We start from the raw sequence: 20,802 nt of genomic DNA on the forward strand, positions 1-20,802 counted from the left end.
TTCCGTTTCTTGGCAATTTCTCGCATGGAATAGCCTTCATTTCTCAGAACAACAATAGACTGATGAGTTTCAGAAGAAAGTGCTTTGTTTCTGGTCCTTTTGAGCCTGTAATCGAATCCACATGCTGACGCTCCAGAAACTCAACGAGTCTGAAGAAGGCCAGTTCTATTGCTTCTTTAATCAGGACAACCATTTTCAGCTGTGCTAACATAATTGTAAAATGGTTTTCTAATGATCAATTAGCCTTTTAAAATTCTTAACATGGATTAGCTAACACAACGTGCCATTGGAACACAGGAGTGATGGTTGCTGATAATGGGCCTCTGTACGCCTATGTAGATATTCCATAAAAAATCTGCCGTTTCTAGCTACAATAGTCATTTACAACATGAACAATGTCTACACTGCATTTCTGATCAACTTGATGTTATTTTAATGGACAACAATTTGCTTTTCTTTCAAAACAAGGACATTTCTAAGTCAAATTATATTTTAGATTCCTCAAAGTAGCCACCCTTTGCCTTGATGACAGCTTTGCACACTCTTGGCATTCTCTCAACCAGCTTCATGAGGAATCATTTTCCAACTATCTTGAAGCAGTTCCCACATATGCTGAGCACTTGTTGGCTGCTTTTACTTCACTCTGTAGTCCAACTCATCCCAAACCATCTCAATTGGGTTGAGGTCGCGTGATTGTGGAGGCCAGGTCATCTGATGCAGCACTCCGTCACTCTCCTTGGTCAAATAGCCCTTACACAGCCCCTGAGGTGTGTTATGGGTTATTGTCCTGTTGAAAAATAAATGATAGTCCCACTAAGCGCAAACCAGATGGGATGGCTTATCACTGCAGAATGCTGTGGTAGCCATGCTGGTTAAGTGTGCCTTGAATTCTAATTAAATGACAGTGTCACCAGCAAAGCACCTCCACACCATTACACCTCCTCCTCCATGCTTCAATGTGGGATCCACACATGCAGAGATCATCCATTCACCTTCTCTGCATCTCACAAAGATACAGCAGTTGGAACTAAAAATCTCAATTTTGGACACATCAGACCGAAGGACAGATTTCCACCAGACTAATGTTCATTGCTCGTGTTTTTTTGCCCAAGCAAGTCTCTTCTTATTGTTGTCCTTTAGTATAGGTTTATTTGCTTCAATTCAACCATGAAGGTTCACGCAGTCTCCTCTGAACAGTTGATGTTGAGATGTGTCTGTTATTTGAATACTGTGAAGAATTTATTTGGGCTGCAATCTGAGGTGAAGTTAACTCTTATGAACTTATCCTCTGCAGCTTCCTGTGAGTCTTCCTTTCCTGTGGCGGCCCTAATAAGAGCCAGTTTCATCATAACGCTTGATGGTTTTTGTGACTGCACTTGAAGAAACTTTCAAAGTTCTTTAACTTTTCCGTATTGACTGACCTTCATGTCTTAAAGTAATGATGGACTGTAATTTCTCTCTGCTTATTTGAACTATTCTTGCCATAATATGGACTTGGTGTTTTACCAAATAGGGCTATCTTCTGTATACCACCCCTACCTTGTCACAACACAACTGATTGGCTCAAATTCATTAAGAAGGAAAGAAATTCCACAAATGTACTTTTAACAAGGCAAACCTTTTAATTGAAATGCATTCCAGGTGACTACCTCATGAAGCAGGTTGAGAGAATTCCAAGAGTGTGCAAAGCTATCATCAAGGCAAAGGGTAGCTACTTTGAATAATCTCAAATATAAAATATATTTGATTTGTTTAACATTTTTTTGGTTACTACATGATTCCATGTGTGTTATTTCATAGATTTGATTCTTCATTATTATTGTACAATGTAGAAAATAGTGTTTAAAAAAAAAAGAAAGTATCCTTGAATGAGTAGGTGTGTCCAAACTGTTGACTGGTACTGTATATAAAAACACAGGGGAATCTAGTTTTTGACTGTACTGGGTCTTTAACAAAAAACATGACTTTGTGTAATTTGCGTCAGAGCAATGGTGTGTTAAAGTGCAAACATGCAGAAAATTGAGAGCAATATTTAAATAATTAAAGCGTAACATTTCCCCTCAATGATGCTGATTTATCCACTGTTGCTGATTGGAATTACATATTGATGGGTGAAGACAAGCATTGGGAGGGTTGGCAGTGCCACGGTAGCATAGCCTAACAACTGCCTTGGGGCTGCCATTCTCTCTGCCCTACTTCTGCTGGCATCACATTTTCAATCTCTTCCTCTCTTCTTGTACAGTGTCTCCAGTGTGAAGCATGTAGCTTTTAGAATAGTACTGTTTTTTTGTGAATATTAAAACATACAATCTACCTTCAGTGAAGCCGGTCAACATTTACATTACATTGTCATCTAACAGACTCCAATCCAGAGCGACCCACCGGAACAACCATGGTCAAGCGCCCCGACCAAGGACACGTTGACAGATCCGCCACCAAGTAAAAACAGGGACCCGAACCAGCGATCTATCGGCCACTATTTTGATGTTTATATACACTGACTGGCTTTATCCTTCTATGAAATGACATATCATCCATACACAGTAGGTATACATCCAGAGCCTTGTCTCAAAAAATGTTGCTTTTATTGACAAACACTTATCAGAACAAAAATATATGTACATAAGTAGGCAAGCAAAAATGTACAGTCTGACACAAAAACATTCCATGTGAGTAATAGACAATACATTTGATTACTGGTGCATTATTTTAATTGAGGGGAATCTAAATGTTTAAACTGTCCATAAATAATGTTCTATAAAACACCAATCAAAACCCACTGTTCTCTTTACAGACCAACATTGACCAATGTGTGCAGAGAGAAGGTCCCATTAACATGCAACTGCACAGAGAGACATCCAAAATACCAGGTAATGACTGGGTGGGTCGCGGAGTCTGGGGCGCTTCACATTGTCTCGATTCTTGATTTGACCTCTCATTATTTCTTCAGGGGCCCTGACATTTTGCGTAGGCCCTTCATCCGATAAAGCAGCCCATTGATAAAGTCCTGAAAGGGAGGAAGAGAATGATTTAACACTACCCGTACCAGCAGTTGACGGTTAAACTTGTTCTGAGACTGTTTGAGCAGTGGACCATTGAATTGCAAGTATTTCTTTGTAGAGAGTAAATGTACAATAAGTGTAATTTGATGATTCGTTTTTTTCGGTACACGACTAAGGTTATAATAGTTGATGGTTGTGTCTCACCTCTTTTGGCTTCTCACATTCCTGCAGTAACTCCTGTAAATGTACAGAACAAACATGGCCTCAGTAACTGAAGTGGACATTGCTCTTTCACGTCTAACATTGCGAAAGGACACCAACTGGGATCAAGCGCTTGTAAAGCAATTACCCTACTTTGTTAAATATGCCCTGGTGTATGTGTGAAGTATAAACAAGGGCATAGCTGAAGTGTAAGTATTGCCTCGTACTGTGACCCACAAAATGGCTTCTGAAGAGATTTCAATTTTCCATGGCTTGCTGTCTGTTAGACAAGGCTTAGCATTTGTGAAGGTATAGCTTACAGTGAAACCTTGGCTGGAAAATATCTATGTTCTCCCTGTTTGTGTCTCTTAATGAGCTTCTTTTAAATGGCTCAAAAGTTACTGTGATAACTCTCATCTTTTATAACTATACTGTAAAACGTTATTGTTGTTTTCTTTGTTGACCAAATGTGTATTTGTTGGGGGTACATTATACACTTCAAATTATACATTTATGAAACATGTACCTGTAGGCTGCCACTCAAAAGAAAGTCAACAGCAAGAAATACATACAGTTGAAGTGATAATACATTCAGTATAAACAGGAAACCAAAACAAAAAATAAGTGGGCTTCCAACCTCCCATCCCATTACCCCAAACCCACCAAGCCAACAAGTCTCCAACCAACATCCCCCACCCCCAACTCATGGAAACCATGTCGTCCCCCTCCCCCCTAGCAACTAGGGTTGCACATTATATATATATTAATTATCTGTATGTGTTGGGATTTATGGATTGTTTATTTGTATGTTTTGGGCTTTAGCTGCAATTATTCTTACAGAGTCAAGTATATTTGTCCAGGCTTCAATTGTTCCTTGACCAGCATAATTCATTCTCACTGTTGATAATTATGTTGTAACTTCTAATAGTAACTGTATTCACTGGCACATTGGGAAAGAGTGAGGTGATGCCATCTAAGAGCCAACATGTTTTTTTTTGCAGCAGTGCTGCCTGCCAGCATTAATTGTCTTTGATTGATTGAGAGATTCAAGGAGCTATCATCGTTAAGTAACATAATATATGTAAAGCATTGAATATTTACATTCATGCACTTCTAAACACATTTTCCATATTTGCCCCAGAAGCATTTAACTGCAGGAAACTCCCATATCATATGGAGAAATATGCCTACTTGATTTAGGGGACACGGTGAACAGTAGGGAGTTGGGGCCAATTTCAGCGTAAAATGTTTCCTTGATGTTAAATACAGTCTGTGAGCAAACTTAAAATGTATAAATTGATGGTTCAAATTAAGGGATTCCAAGGTTATATTTTTCCATAATCTGTTCCAGTTAATGGTTTGTTCAGATTCAATTAGATCTGTGGATCATACTTTTTTAATGGCTAGCTCAGAATATGAGCTTTCCAAAAGTTGTTCATACAGTGCATTCGGAAAGTATTCAGACCACTTGACGGTTTCCACATTTTGTTACGTTATAGACTTATTCTAAAACGGATGAAATAGTTTTTTCCCCCTCATCAATCTACACACAATACCCCATAATGACAAAACAAAAATAGTTTTTTTGAAATTTTGCAAATATCACATTTACATAAGTATTCAGACCCTTTACATTGTTGAAGCACCTTTGGCTGCGATTACAGCCTCGGGTCTTCTTGGGTATGACGCTACAGCTTTGCACACCTGTATATGAGGAGTTTCTCCCATTCATCTCTGCAGAACCTCTCAGGCTCTGTCAGGTTGGATGGGGAGCGTTGCTGCACAGCTATTTTCATGTCTCTCCAGAGATGTTCGATTGGGTTCAAGTCTGGGCTCTGGCTGGGCCACTCAAGGACATTGAGACTTGTCCCGAAGCCACTCCTGCGTTGTCTTGGTTGTGTGCTTAGGGTAGTTATCTTGTTGTAAGGTGAACCTTCGTCCCAGTCTGAGGTCCTGAGTGCTCTGGAGCAAGTTTTCATCAAGGATCTCTCTGTACTTGCTATGTTCAGCTTTCCCTCGATCCTGACTAGTCGCCCAGTCCCTGCTGCTGAAAAACATCCCCAACACATGATGCTGCCACCACCATACTTCACTGTAGGAATGGTGCCAGGTTTCCTCCAGATGTGACACTTGGCATTCAGGCCAAAGAGTTCAATCTTGGTTTCATCGGGCCAGGAAATTTGGTTTCTCATGGTCTGAGAGTCCTTTAGCTGCCTCTTAGCAAACTCCAAACGGGCTGTCATGTGCCTTTTACTGAGGAATGGTTTCGTCTGGCCACTCTACCATAAAGGTCCTGATTGGTGGAGTACTGCAGAGATGGTTGTCCTTCTGGAAGGTTCTCCCATATCCACAGAGGAACTCTGGAGCTCTGTCAGAGTGACCACTGGGATTTTGGTCACCTCTCAGACCAAGGCCCTTCTGCCCTGATTACTCAGTTTGGCCCGGGCGGCCAGCTCTAGGAAGAGTCTTGGTGGTTCCAAACTTCTTCCATTTAGGATTGATGGAGGTTACTGTGTTCTTGGGGACCTTCAATGCTGCAGAAATGTTTTGGTACCCTTCCCTAGAGCTGTGCCTCGGTCGGAGCTCTACGGACAATTCCTTCAACCTCATGGCTTGGTTTTTGCTCTGACATGCACTGTCAACTGTGGGACCTTATATAGACAGGTGTGTGCTTTTCCAAATCATGTCCAATCAATTGAACTTACCACAGGTGGACTCCAATTAAGTCCTAGAATAGTTATGTAAATAAGGTATTTGTTTTTCTATTTTTAATACATTTGCAAAAAATTCTAAATACCTATTTTTCCTTTGTCAATAATAAGTATTGTGTGTAGATTGATGAGGATTTTTTTTATTTAATCCATTTCAAATTAAGGCTGTAGTGTAACAAAATGTGGAAAAGTCATGGGGTCGGAATACTTTCCGAAGGCACTGTGTATTAAAGAGATCAGTCCTTTCGGGAGCCCAGATAATTTATTTACAAATCCCATCATTGGATGTTTCGGTAGTTTGGTTTTCCAAGGGACTCCATAGGCTAGCATAGAATGATTTGTCTGGTAATGTGTATGTATCTTTCAAATCTTGGAATGTTCTCAAACCATTACTGTCCATGATATCGGCAAGGGTACAGATTCCACTTTTGGACTATTTGGGGGGACGCAAAAGGCCGCACTCCAGATCGCAAGGCGTTCTTGTGAAATATGGAGTATGCGCATGCTATTTTGTTTGTACATTTTGTGGCAAATACAAACTGAGTGAGCAATAATAGGACCACAGTGTAGTTTCAATTGTTTCAGGGATATATCAGTGAAGACCATCTCTTCCAGGGCAACAACTCCATACTAAGCCAGGGGGCATAATGTCTAAACCAATTTAGGTTTGCGCAAAATACTAGTGCCTGAAAATACAATTGAAAAGTTTGGTATGGATAGTCCTCCTACGTCTTTCCCTCTTTGTACATTTGTTAATTTGATCCGGGATCGTTTACCTTGCCATATACATTTTGAAAACACACAATGCAATTTGTCCCAATAGCCAGAAGGGGGAGCCATGTGAAGCATTGAACTACAGAAATTCAGCCGTGGCAATATGGTATTCATTTTAGCAATAGATATTCTGCCGGTTAAGGCAACTGGGATATTATTCCACCTACTGAGGTCAGATTGAATTGATTTTAAGCGTTCTGTTAAAGTTTATGGCAAAGGTTTTATCTAAGGAAGGAAAAATATCCACTCCCAAATATTTAAAATGGTAAACGATTGGGATTCCATAAGTAGAGAAACTCATCCATCGGGGTCTTGAGAGGCAGTAGGGCTGATTTGGTTAGATTCATTTTATATCTTGAGATTAAGCTGAATTTATCTTTGATCTTCAATACATTTGGGAGTGATTGAGATATATTATCTAGGTATAGTAATAAAAAAAAATAGATGTAGTGATCAGTAGATTTCAGGGAAATTGGTATTATTTGCTCGATTGAAGAATTGTCTGGCAAATGGGTTCCATGCAAAGGCGAAATTGGATCACTTTGTCTGCTCCTTTTAGTGATTCTGAATGGAGCAGAGCAGGTATTGCCTGTTATAACATTATTTTGACAGTATTATACAATAAAACTAACAGTATAGTACCTTATTAATTATTTACAGTAATGGCAATTCACTCTGGGTGATTTTATGCGTAAACAGTAAATGATACCGTTTATTCCAAAGAAACTTTGATTTAACAGTACATTACTGTAACCGCACATCATTGTGGGATTGGCAAGCTTCCAACCTACCTCACTTCACCGTTAAAAGAAAATATGAGACACCAAACCCATTCCAGACGGATTTACCTAGATTGGTATATACTAGTGGAACCTTGAAAGTTAACCATTTAACTCGAGGTTCCATTAGGACATACCGATCTAGGTAGATCCACCTTCAGTTTTAGTGCCCCCCATTTTTGGAATAGCCTACAAAACTCCCTACATTGACTCTCTGGTGTCTCTAGGGCAGTTTAGGACTTTAATGTTGAGTATATTTTTTGAGAATTGCAACTGTTTGGATTGAATGTAAATAATTGTTTTAATAATAATCGTGGTGTTTGATTCTATAGTGTTGATTCTGTAAGTTCATTTTAATTTTTAATTTTAAATGTATTGTATTGTTGTCCTTGGGGCACCATTGTAAATGAGACCCTGGTCTCAAAGGGTTCCGCTGATAAAAAAAAAAAAAGAAAACAAAGTAAGATATAAAATACCAAAATGTTGTATTTTTCCACTTGCACTTCTAGAGGTTTTAACAAAAGCTTCTTCTACACTGTAATTCATCGATATGCTGTAATATGTGAGTAAATTACCTAGCCAACATGCTTGCACCAATCCTTGCAGTAAAATACAAACCTCATCTACACTGAATGAATTTCATTAATGAATTAATCCAATTATTAATTCATTAATTTGTTACAATTCCCATAATATTATTACACTAATGCACTGTACTATTGTTTTTGCCGTAACTTACAAACCTGAAAGTTACCGTAATAACACAGGTAAAAAAGATTACAGTAACTGTATTGGATACCATAAAATATGGTAACATACTGTACTTTGATTTTTTTACACCTTTAACCTGACCTCCTCTCAGGACATCCTGCCAGTAATCACCTGCAGTCTGGATCTCTGCTCCGTGTCAGATAGCTCCAGCAGCTCATCTATGTCAATCTCTAACTCTGTGATCTCCTCCTCCTGGACAGAGAGAGAGAAGGAGAGAAAGAAAGTGGTCAGAGACACAGGGACGTTGTTCTTTTACCCACCATGCAAACATAGATGAACTGTGAATGCGGCTCCCAGCAACCTTAAATAGGCCTTTTTAAATATGTTTGAACATATTTCACTTAACCGTACCAAAGAAAATGAGTCTTAAGAGTATCAAGTCTTAAAGGCATTGCTAATGCATCAAGCATGTTGTACCACTAGAACAATAATGTATGTCTAACCTCAAATATAAACGCACAATGTAAAGTGTTGGTCCCATGTTTCATGAGCTGAAATAAATACACTCAAAAAGCTTATTTCTCTCAAATGTTGTGCACAAATTCATTTACATCCCTGTTAGTGAGCATTTCTCCATGTCCAAGACAATCCATCCACTTGACAGGTGTGGCATATCAAGAAGCTGATTAAACTCCATGATCATTGCACAGGTACAACTTGTGCTGGGAACAATAAAGAGCCACTCTAAAATGTTTTGTCACACAACACAATGCCACAGATGTCTGAAGTGTTGAGGGAGCATGTAATTGGCATGCTGACTGCAGGAATGTCCAACAGAGCTGTTGCCAGAGAATTTAATGTTAATTTCTTTAGCATAAGCCACCTCCAACTTCGTTTTAGAGAATTTGGCAGTACGTCCAAACGGCTTCAGAACCGCAGACCACGTGTAACCACGCCAGCCCAGGGCCTTCACATCCGGCATTTTATCTGCGGGATCATCTGAGACCAAACTGTGGGGTTGCACAACCAAATAATTTCTGCACAAACTGTCAGAAACCATCTGCAGTTCAGCAAATGCTCACCTTTGATGGCCTCTGGCAATCTGGAGAAGTGTGCTCTTCACGGATAAATCTCGGTTTCAACTATACCTGGCTGTAATGAATCTCTTCGTCGTCTGAGGCGTACTAGGAAATATGCAGTGTGGTAAGTGTTCGTCATATTTATTACACTGAACACAGGAAACAAACGAACAAGCGAATAAACGTGACAGTACCCCCCCCCCCCAAGGTGGCAAAACCTAACCCCATAGGGGAGGGTCTGGGTGGGCATCTGTCCACAGTGGCGGCCATGGCGCGGGACGTGGACCTCACTCCACCTTAGTCTCGGCCCGCTTAGGTGGCACCTTAGGAGCGGCAACCCTCGCTGCCGACCTCGGACTGGGGACCCTTGCAGCGGGCCCCGAATAGACGGGAGACTCTGGCAGCGCCGGAGTGAAGGGCGACTCCGGCAGCGCCGGAGTGAAGGGCGGCTCCGGCAGCTCCTGACTGACGGGCGGCTCCGGCAGCTCCTGACTGACGGGCGGAGTGAAGGGCGGCTCCGGCCGCTCCTGACTGATGGGCGGCTCCGGCAGCTCCTGACTGACGGGCGGCTCTGGCAGCGCCGGAGTGAAGGGTGCCTCCGGCAGCGCCGGAGTGAAGGGCGGCTCTGGCAGCGCTGGAGTGAAGGGCGCCTCCGGCAGCGCCGGAGTGAAGGGCGGCTCCGGCAGCTCCTGACTGACGGGCGGCTCTGGAAGCGCTGGACAGGAGGGAGACTCTGGAAGCGCTGGACAGGAGGGAGACTCTGGAAGCGCTGGACAGGAGGGAGACCCTAGAAGCGCTGGACAGGAGGGTGACTCTGGAAGCGCTGGACAGGAGGGAGACTCTGGAAGCACTGGACAGGAGAGTGACTCTGGAAGCGCTGGACAGGAGGGAGACTCTGGAAGCGCTGGACAGGAGGGAGACTCTGGAGCGAGGAGACGGAGAAACAGCCTGGTGCATGGGGCTGCCACCGGAGGCCTGGTGCGTGGAGGAGGCATCGGATGGACCGGACCTTTGAGGCGCACTGGAGGTCTCGAGCACCGAGCCTGCACAACCTGTCCTGGCTGGATACTCCCCGTAGCCAGGCAGGTGCGGCGGGGTGGAACAGACAGCACTGGGCTGTGCTGGCGAACCGGGGACACCGTGCGTAGGGCTGGTGCCATATAACCTGGGCCGAGGAGACGCACTGGAGACCAGATGCGCTGAGCCGGCTTCATTGCTCCTGGCTCGATGCCCACTCTAGCCCGGCCGATACGAGGAGCTGCAATGTAGCGCACTGGACTATGCCTGCACGCTGGGGACACTGTGCGCCTCACGGCATAACACGGTGCCTGCCCGGTCCACCACTCGCCACGGTAAGCACAGGGAGTTGGCTCAGGTCTCTTACCTGACTTAGCCACACTCCCCGTCTGCCACCCCCAAAGAAATTTTGGGGGCTGCCTCCCGTCCCTGTTGCGCTGCCGTGCTAACTCCTCATAACGCCGCCGCTCGGCTTTAGCTGCCTCCAGCTCTTCCCTGGGACAGCGATATTCCCCAGCCTGCGTCCAAAATCTCCTCCCAAGTCCAGGAGTCCAGAACCCTCTGCTCCAGGTTACCACGCTGCTTGGTCCAGATGTGGTAGGTGGTTCTGTAACGGTTGTCGTCTTCCTCTTCTGAGGAGGAGTAGGAAATATCGGACCAATATGCAGCGTTGTAAGTGTTCGTCATATTTATTACACTGAACACGGGAAACAAACGAACAAGTGAATAAAGAAAACCCGAAACAGTCCCGAATGGTGAAAAACACTGAAATGGAAAATAACCACCCACAAACAAGAGTGGGAAAACAGGCTACCTAAGTATGATTCTCAATCAGAGACAACGATTGACAGCTGCCTCTGATTGGGAACCATACCAGGCCAAACACATAGAAATATAAACACAAGAACAAAACATAGAATGCCCACCCCAACTCATGCCCTGACCAACCTAAAATAGAAACATACAAAGGAACTAAGGTCGTGACACTGGCAGATGGCGTTGTGTGAGCGAGTGGATTGCTTATGTCAACGTTGTGAACAGAGTGCCCCATGGTGGCAGTGGGGTAATGTTATGGGCAGGCATAAGCTACGGACAACAAACACAATGCATTTTATCGATGGAAATTTGAACGAGATGCTGAGGCCCATTGTCGTGCCATTCACCCACCGCCATCACCTCATGTTTCAGCATGATAATGCACGGCCCCATGTCGCAAGGATCTGTGCACAATTCCTGGAAACTGAAAATGTCCCAGTTCTTTCATGGCCTGCACACTCACCAGACATATCACCCGTTGAACATGTTTGGGATGCTCTGGATCGACGTGTACGACAGCGTGTTCTATTTCCCGACAATAACCCGCATTGATGAGGAGTGGGACAACATTCCACAGGCCACAATCAACAGCCTGATCAACTCTATGCGAAGGAGACGTGTCGCGCTGCATGAGGCAAATGGTGGCCAGACCAGATGCTGACTGGTTTTCTGATCCACGCCCCTACCTTTTTTTAAAGGTATATCTGTATTCCCAGTCAAGTGAAACCCGTAGATTATGGACTAATGAATTTACATATTTTGACCAGGGGCAGGAGGAAAGGCAACTTCCATCTGATTTCACGGATGATTTACCCAGCTGCCATTTTGCTCAACCATTAGAGTAAGAATTCCTCTGTTTAATTTTTTAAAATATGAAATTAGCAGTGTTTCTGCTTCTTTATTCTGGGCTAATTTCTTTATATGGCAAATATCCTGTGCAGATTAGTCTAGACCTGGGGTAAATATTCTGGGTGTGTTTAAGAATAACCCCTTTACTGTGTGATATGTGGTCATTTGTTGTAAACTGACACTTACCTGGAAATCGAATTATCTAATGAATTTAGTAGACTGTGTTAACAGATTTCAAATGAATCCAATTAACTTCTACCAATGTCAGTTACAGCCCCTAGATATAGATGAGTGTCTGCCATCTTTGAGAAACATTGCAAAACCACATCCACACCAAAATGACTCCGCTAATCTAAAACAAATACTAAGGTAATAGTAATCAATCTATATACTGGCTGATATTGCCCTTTGAATAGCATTTACTGACAGGATACGATGATGGCTCACTTCTGGCCATGGAAGACTGAGCTGGGAAATATCTGGAGTCAGCAGGTGTAGTTTTAGATTTGAAAAGCCCTTAAAAAGAGAATTTTCCAGTTGGGGGTTTAATGGCAGGTCTGTTGAAGATGGCAGATCTCTGGATGAGGAGAGCGCTAATCAATGAGTCTAGTGCTGAGTGGCGGAAAGGAAGAGATCAACAGCCGAGTCCAGAGTCCCCTGTGTGTCCCTCTAATTGATAAATGATGCCAGGTCTGACTGTTTGGGATTCTGCATATTGGCATTATTCCACGGGTGCAGGGCCCTGCTGGGCTGTGCTGGGCCAGCGAACCACTGATCCTCTCTCTGTCTGACTCTGGCTTAAGACTGCAGGGCAATGCACAGCACCACAGAATATCAATGAATGTTTCGAAAATTCAGTGGGAGAAAAAGTGTATGCATTTGTTATTGTCATGAGAAAGCCTTTGTAACCTTTTGTAGTAGCTCTTCAATGTTTATATTGTGTGGGGTTGAATGCTTTTCATTTGTGTCATTTTATTTTATTAAAAAAAATGTATCTGGGACTGAAAATGTCTCGCCAGCACTTTTGAAGTTAGAGAAACTAGTCCGACATTAAAATGAATGTTGGCATTCATTTTTTTAACACATGAATATGAAAGTGGTTCTTTAGAGGAGCATCATTTTTTAACTGCAACATGGATTAGAACTGCAATCTTAATTAACCATTTTATGTTATGGGATTTTGTTCGGATAAGATGCTCCTGTATCCAAGGGACCAGTTGTATCCTTGTAATGTGACGATTAAAAGGCCACTCTAAAATGTGCAGTTTTGTCACACAACACAATGCCACAGATGTCTGAAGTTTTGAGGGAGCGTGCAATTGGCATGGGGATTGCAGAAATTTCCACCAGAGCTTTTGCCAGAGAATGAAATATTAATTTCTATACCATAAGCCCCCTCCAACGTCGTTTTAGAAAATTTGGCAGTACATCCAACCGGCCAAACGACCACAGACCACATGTAACCACGCCAGCCTAGGACCTCCACAGCTGGCTTCTTCACCTGCGAGATCGTCTGAGACCACCACCCAGGCAGCTGATGAAACTGTGGGTTTGCACAACCGTCTCGGGGAAGCTCATCTCGTTGTCCTCACCAGGGTCTTGACCTGACTGCAGATTGGCATCGTAACCGACTTCAGTGGGTAAATGCTAACCTTCAATGGCCACTGGCACGCTGGAGAAGTGTGCTCTTCACGGATGAATCCTGGTTTCAATTATACCTGGCAGATGGCAGGCAGCGTGCATGGCGTCGTGTGGTTTGCTGATGTCAATGTTATGAATAAATGGTGGTCACACCAAATACTGACTAGTTTTCTGATCAATGCCCCTACTTTTTTATGTATCTGTGACCAACAGATGCATATCTGTATTCCCAGTCTTCAAAATCCATAGATTAGGGCGTATTGAATTTATTTAAATTGACTTATTTCCTTATATGAACTGTAACTCAGTAAAATCTTTGAAATTGTTGCGTGCTGCGTTTATATTCTTGTTCAGTGTAGTTGATACTAATCAGAGACGTAAAGGAAACCTTTCCCACAAAACCATGTTGTTTTGAAAAGAGGCTGACGTGAAAGTCAGACAAGACTGATTGTCGTCTAAATTCATTACTCATGACATTTTTTTCCTGTAAGAGGCTCGAGCTGTCGACCAATCAAAACATACCATAACAGAGGGGTCACAGGTCATGCGCATGACATTTATCTGAGATCATCTGCATTCTGAGGAGGCTAATGGCTGTAACAAGTTAGAGGCATCACGCATTTAGTACTATATCCATTGTAACGAGAGCCATATTGCTTTACATGTGTAAATTAATAATTACATTTACATTTTAGTAATTTAGCAGATGATCTTATCCCTTTACAGGAACTATTAGGCTTAAGTGCCTTGCTCAAGGACACATCAACAGATAATGACATAACTGCAGTCTGAAGTATATTTCTATTGAGTAAGGATATTTTCTGTTAATTTTGAAGTTTTTCCTACTCTTAGTGTTTTTTCACACCTCTAAGATTTGAGACTATTTTCCTAAAAGGTGTGAAGTCATCAACGTGGTCCAGTGCCACTGCCACTCAATACCCAACCAATAAGCTACTTGAATAAATTAGAGATGTCACTAAATAATTCAGCTCTTGACACAGGGGGCTGACCACTAAATACTTCCACACGGAAGAGTCAGAGTATCCAACCACAGCCTAACCTGCATTCCCCTGAGTTCATGCAAAATTCATCCCATTAGTCAACGCACATGGACCAACCATGTCTCCTCCTGCCACACCAATGGGTGGTGTCTACCAAACAACTTATCCTTCTCAGATAGACTGGAGTTTGTCTAGTCACCACTGAAATATGACATTAACACATGAGCACCTCAAATCCTATAAAGAGATAGGCCATACTTAGGGCAGGAGTTTTTTCTTGACTGCGTGACCTGTCCAGGAAACCCTGCTTGCCCAGTCATACTGTTTTATCCATACAGGAGTACAAACCCACAAAGACTGTACCTACCAGACAACAGGCCTGTGTCATATGGCAGGCCCCATAACCACAATGACAAAGGAGTTGCTACTACTGCTACTGTATCTGTTATCATTCCATCAATCATGCAGGGATCCCATTACGTGCAACATCCTTCAGTCATAAAGGGCCTTCTCTCTTAGGGATTCCCGCAGACAAATTAGTACAGTCAAGAACTCAAACACAATAACATTAGCGTACTGTCTACTAGTCTACTATTAGCGTACTGATGACATGTTCTGAGTAGCTTAGTTGCTCTTGCTACGCTGGGGTTGTGGGTTTGATTCCCATGGGAGACCAGAAGGAAAATGTATGCACTCACTACTGTAAGTGAGTGTCTGCTAAATGACTAAAATGTAAAATATCTACTGTACATAATTATCATGATAATAGTATGACAATAATATCAAACCCTATGCAAATTATAAATAGTTCTGGAACCATATTCTAACTGGGTTCTGCTCGCCTGAGTTAGAATATCCACCCTACCTCGATGCCTGATAAGCGGAACAAGAGGAGGGTGTTCCTGGAGCAGCTGGGAAAGGCACTTGTAACCCCACACATTCAAAGAAGGGAGCGCCTCCCCCGCATAGCAGCCTCTGCAGCGCGTGTGAAAGCTGTTCAGGGGCCCAAATCTTGTCCTGATCCACCTGAGGCTGCAGCTTGGGCAGGCAAGAGGCGGAGATGCCAATAGTCCTACATGTGCTAATTAGAGTTGATTGATTCATGTTGTTCACGTTTTTGTTTTGTATCTATTATCTTATTATGTTCTTATTTATTGTTGTTGTTTATACACCTTGTGAGTGGGGGCAGTTGAATTCCTCATTCTACAGTATATAAGAATATATCACTATGTTGCCAAAAAAGTAAGACGGTTATTGTTTCCCTTCAATAAAATGCATTCAAAACTACTTTCTGCACATTTCTGCTACTTTCTTAGGCTATACAAGTGCTATCTCTTGCTAAAAAAATTATGTTTACACCTATGCAGTACCTTTAGAAATAATAATAATAATAATAATAGACCTCTACTTTAGTAAAGAAAACAAGTATGACAGGTGTGTTCAAATAAAAACGAGTGGGGTCCACAGATTTAAATGCAGTCTTTCTGCATTGTGAAGAGGGAAAACCCAGATATTCACAAAGTTTGTGATGAATGACAGGTTGTTTCTTCATGCAAAATATATTTGGGGTTTAAAATTCAATTAAGCTGCTTTATTTTATGGGTTTAGTGAAGGAGGGTCACTTTTTACCCTTAGGACAAGGGGAGTATACAGAATGTTAAGACTACACAAGGCTTCAAGTAATGATGGACGGTCATTTCTCTTTGCTTATTTGAGCTGTTCTTGCCATAACATGGACTTGGTCTTGTACCATATAGGGCTATCTTCTGTATACCACACCTACCTTGTCACAACACAACTGATTGGCTCAAACGCATTAAGAGGGAAATAATTTCTTCAAATGTACTTTTAAGAAGGCACACTTGTTAATTGAAATGCATTCCAGGTGACTACCTCATGAAGTTGGTTGAGAGAATGCCAAGAGTATGCAAAGCTGTCATCGAGGCAAAGGGTGGCTATTTTAATCATCTCAAATATGAAATATATTTTGATTTGTTTAACACTTTTTTGGTTACTACATGATTCCATATGCGTTATTTTATAGTTTTGATGTCTTCACTATTCTACAATGTGGAAAATAGTAAAAATAAAGAAATACCTTTGAATGAGTAGGTGTTCTAAAGCTTTTGACTGGTACTGTACATATCCCAAGAAGCCATGGATTACGGGCAACATCCGCACTAAGCTAAAGGCTAGAGCTGCCGCTTTCAAGGAGCGGGACGTTATACAGTGCTGATTTTAGCATGTAAATCTTGGTGGGGAAAACTCCCCCAATTTTCTGCATGTCAGCAAGACCGATACACAACGCAACACAATAAACAATACATTAATTGCACTATAATGGTGCCCACAAACTGTTAGAACCTACATAAAGCCATCCCAGAGTTTTCTTTTCAGCACCATGGAGTGAATCCTTACCACTAATATACGTACCTAGCTATCAGAGAAGCCTTGTCTGGCAGCGAAACAGTTCATTCAGCCTCATTTACTGCCTTTAAAAAAAATAGCTGATATGGCTGACTTGCTTAAACAAATGTTGTTTCTACTGACAATTGAGATGTACAAACTATGGCATAAGGGAATGATGAGCGGATAAGAGGCAATGCATAATTTCGATTAAGACAATGAGTGAGATAAGACGGATGTAGTCAATATAACTATGTATTCAGCACCTTTGAAATGTACAGCGACAGAATTCAGAACATGGACCGTTCTTACAGTATTCTCCCTGTACACCAAGTCAGAACCGTATGATAAATAAAGGGATTATATACGCAGACAATGAAAGCTCTTACAATATTTGATAGTGACATTTCTCTAAAACAGGCTATAGGCTACATGTGCACCACCAAGTCAGAACAGTAGGCTAAATTATGAGGGGGAAAGGGACCAAACTATTAGGTCGAGGCACATGGGCTACTAATAGCTTACTACACAACATACACTTAATATTAGTTTCTTAGCTACAGTATACATATCTCGCTGGAATAATACATAATTTATGCAGCAGCATATAATACATTTTTGGACTCACCTTGTTGTGCTGTGCTCATTTGAACAAGAAGGTGGCGCTGTGATCCTTTTTGTGGGCAAATTTTGTTATCAAACTTTGTCATCAAAGTCTGGCATTCTCTGGATTTATGGTGCTTTCAAGACAACTGGAAACTCGAAAATAAAACGGTTGAATCATGCCGTCAGTGATCTTCAGGTCGGAGCTTTAGAAAGAGACCTGAGTTCTCAACTTGGAATTCTGAGTTGGATGACTGTTCAAAACATATTTTCCCAGTCGGAGCTCGTTTTTTTCTGAGTTCCCAGTTATCTTGAACTCACAAGTCTGAGATTTTCCAGTTGTATTGAATGCGGCAGAAGTCATGCTGGATTGACATTATGGCCAATGTATTCAACCTTTTCTGGCCCATGGTGTTGCATGCGAGTGTTTATCCTTTTAAGCTTGGAAAAGAGACCCTTAAACCCAGACTTGGACCACACACCCTCTCCACTGAATAGCAGGCTAGTGATTGCTTTGTTAAATTTGCAATTTCCAACTTGTTGTCTAATGTTTATGTCCAATGGTCGAAGAGCACTGAAACGTTTTATGTATAATTTTCTCTTTATGACAAGGATTGAAAAGGATTTGCCAGTAAATTGTCAACTTAATTTATGATGATGTAATGTGATTTGACGTAATTTTATCTGTGGCCAAGGACCTTGGGCCTTCTTGGATGGGCACTTCTAATGTAAATCTACAATAAGGCAGCACCCAAGGGGCTTCAATTTTTTAGCTCTCCCTGTAGATTTTGCGGTAACGTAGTGTCCCCATGAATGACAGAAAACTGAGCCAATCACAGCGCAACTAGAGAACATTACCAACCCTTACACCCTGTATTTTCCACTGGTTGCCCCACCACCACAGAAAGCACTGAGCTAAACTGAAACACCTGCATTTTGGAGCTGCCTTACTCAAGAAGCAAAAAAGATCCTATGTTTGTATGCGGCATTATTAACAAAACATTTTTTTTTTTTTTTTACATTGTTTGCAAACTGATATATGACATGTATTTATGCTAAAATAACATGCAAAACAGGCAACAGATGGGGTTCTGCCCTGAATGATGGGTCACCACTGCGCTTGTAAGAAATCCTGCAATGACCTCCGACGAACCATAAAACAGGCAATGTGTAAATACAGGACTAAGATCAAACCCTACCTGTTGTTTAAGAAGCATGTGACGAATAAAATTTGATTTAATTTAAACATATTTATTTGATTTGATTTTGAAGCAGCAGGCAAGACTGACCTTGCATCATTTGTAAAGCAGCATAGAGATTCTTCTTTAACCATAATCCTCTATTCTTATTTCTGAGATTCAGGCATCATTTCAACCCACCGCCTTTCAGGGATCTTTGCATATATTACCAGAGAAATAAGCAGTTAATGGGATCGCTAAAAATTTGCACTGCTGAGTGGAATATATTTAGGAGACAGGTGTAATGCAATCCTTACAAAACGCCAACCATTGTTGTGTGTCCAATCTGACAGTAGAGTGGTTTTTATTAAAATCACCCAGGCTTACAGTAGCTCACACGGGCTGTCCACTGGCCTGTTCTGAGGGAGATGTGGAGTCTGAGCCGAGAGGAGAATCCTGCAGCAACAGGAAATGTTGAATTATTATGTGTATTATAATTAATTGACTTTTTTAGTAGGTGTTGATACATTTTTTGGTAGGACAAATCAAATCTAACGTTTTAAAGTGAACATTACAAACTTTAGAAGCCTTTTTAAACCTGGAATACACTACACGTTTGCATTTCAGCAACAAAAGAGTGATCAAATTAAGATCCTACATCTGTAGCTATTTTCAGGAACTTTAATGAGGACACCCCTCACACGTGATGCTCTCTCATGCCCTGCAGCATCAGTATGCCATATGCAGTGTTTCTTGGTAGTAGAGAATCATTTTTTGGTTGGAGGCATTCAAGTCACTCACTGCCCCAACTCAACTCCCTCCTCAGTCAGGAAAGTAAATGAAGAACATCATCCTCATCCACCCCGTCCTTCCCCAATCCAGCTTCAAACACAGGCCGTGTTGTCATATGATCTCCATTATCACGCGGATGCCCATGCTCCTGAAGACATCCCTCTGACTCCTCTGTGCCTTTCCTCTTCACGAGGGAGCCAGTCTTCTGTTGCCATGGCATCCCCAGAGACTTCCCAGCAAATCGATGCAGCCTCTGATTATAATTGGATTTACCCCCACCAAATTGCAGTGCAGTGATGACACGGGGGGGTCCTACGATCTCCACACAGGGGTCCCACTCCCTAATCTTTGGAATCAATTATGCTAATGCCCAGTCCCTCCGTTTGTGGTGTGCAATCCTGGCCATAAGCAGTTCTGCAGACAACCTCCCTGCCGAGATCTAAGCAGTAAACCTCTCAAGTTCTTAGAAGTCTCAGACTGCAAACTGACCAGAGACAACAGGGATTTGCTGCCCTGTCTGAACCAGTGTCACAGAGGGGAGTAGATTCTCATCTTTTGAGGACAGATGCTGCATACCACTATAGTACTGTCTGTGTATAAGTATTTATAATAAGGAAAGGGGTGATTGTATTAGCCAATTAATATGTTTATGTTAGATAGATAATGTTGTGTTACTCTGGAATGCTGTATGTATGTCCATTCAGTGATAGATGTTCAGAAAGGATATAAATAATGTAATATGATGTATAGTCATCCTGATATGAGGGTCAGATAATGTGTATCAACAAGGCTGATAATGCAGTAATAAATCTACCCACACAGCCCCTGGGACCTAGCTGTGCCAGCAGCAGCCGTACACGACCTACCTCATAGTCGAAGAGCAGGTGCAGCTGATTGTCGATCCACTCCTCAATATCCAGCCTCCTCTGCAGGTCCTTGCGGTTGTATTTGACGGTCAGCTTGCCCAGTTTGCGATGCGTATGCTCCTCTTTTTTATCTGCGGATTGGAACATCACCCTGGACTGGGTGACTGGCTCCGACGCCATGCCTGCCATGGCCTCGGGTAAAACAGCTGAGGAAACACACAGCCGTCTCTCTCTCTTTCTATCTCTTCCTCTGTCTCTGGTGCTCTCACTCCCACCCTCTCTCTTGCTGTCTTTCTTGTGTGCTCAATCTTTTTCTTCTTCTCTTGCTCTAGCTCTCCTACATATCTATCTTGCTTGCTCCGTCTGTCTATGTGCA

The 20,802-nt window shown here is 42.2% G+C and overlaps 1 protein-coding gene across 1 annotated transcript; it reads right to left on the reverse strand.

Annotated features, from left to right (window-relative positions):
• Positions 1-2,571: 2,571 nt before the first annotated feature.
• Positions 2,572-20,802, reverse strand: LOC115138446 (protein phosphatase 1 regulatory subunit 14B-like). The gene is made up of 4 exons (XM_029675292.2): positions 20,427-20,802; positions 8,350-8,430; positions 3,207-3,239; positions 2,572-3,007 (listed from the first exon to the last, which is right to left on the reverse strand). The coding sequence occupies exons 1-4, from the start codon at positions 20,613-20,615 to the stop codon at positions 2,939-2,941; spliced, it is 372 nt and encodes a 123-aa protein (XP_029531152.1). The 5' UTR covers positions 20,616-20,802; the 3' UTR covers positions 2,572-2,938.

Source organism: Oncorhynchus nerka, linkage group LG12, assembly GCF_034236695.1.
Source record: "Oncorhynchus nerka isolate Pitt River linkage group LG12, Oner_Uvic_2.0, whole genome shotgun sequence".
In the NCBI taxonomy this organism is placed as follows: Eukaryota; Metazoa; Chordata; class Actinopteri; order Salmoniformes; family Salmonidae; genus Oncorhynchus; species Oncorhynchus nerka.

Bases quoted from the DNA above. Each gene is read 5' to 3' on its own strand.
- LOC115138446 (XM_029675292.2), bottom strand. From the start codon at position 20,615: ATGGCAGGCATGGCGTCGGAGCCAGTCACCCAGTCCAGGGTGATGTTC. The intron at 3,240-8,349 runs GTGATTACTGGC...GTACATTTACAG, and splicing joins AGCAGAGATCCAGACTGCAG to GAGTTACTGCAGGAATGTGA. The intron at 3,008-3,206 runs GTGAGACACAAC...CCTCCCTTTCAG, and splicing joins AATGTGAGAAGCCAAAAGAG to GACTTTATCAATGGGCTGCT.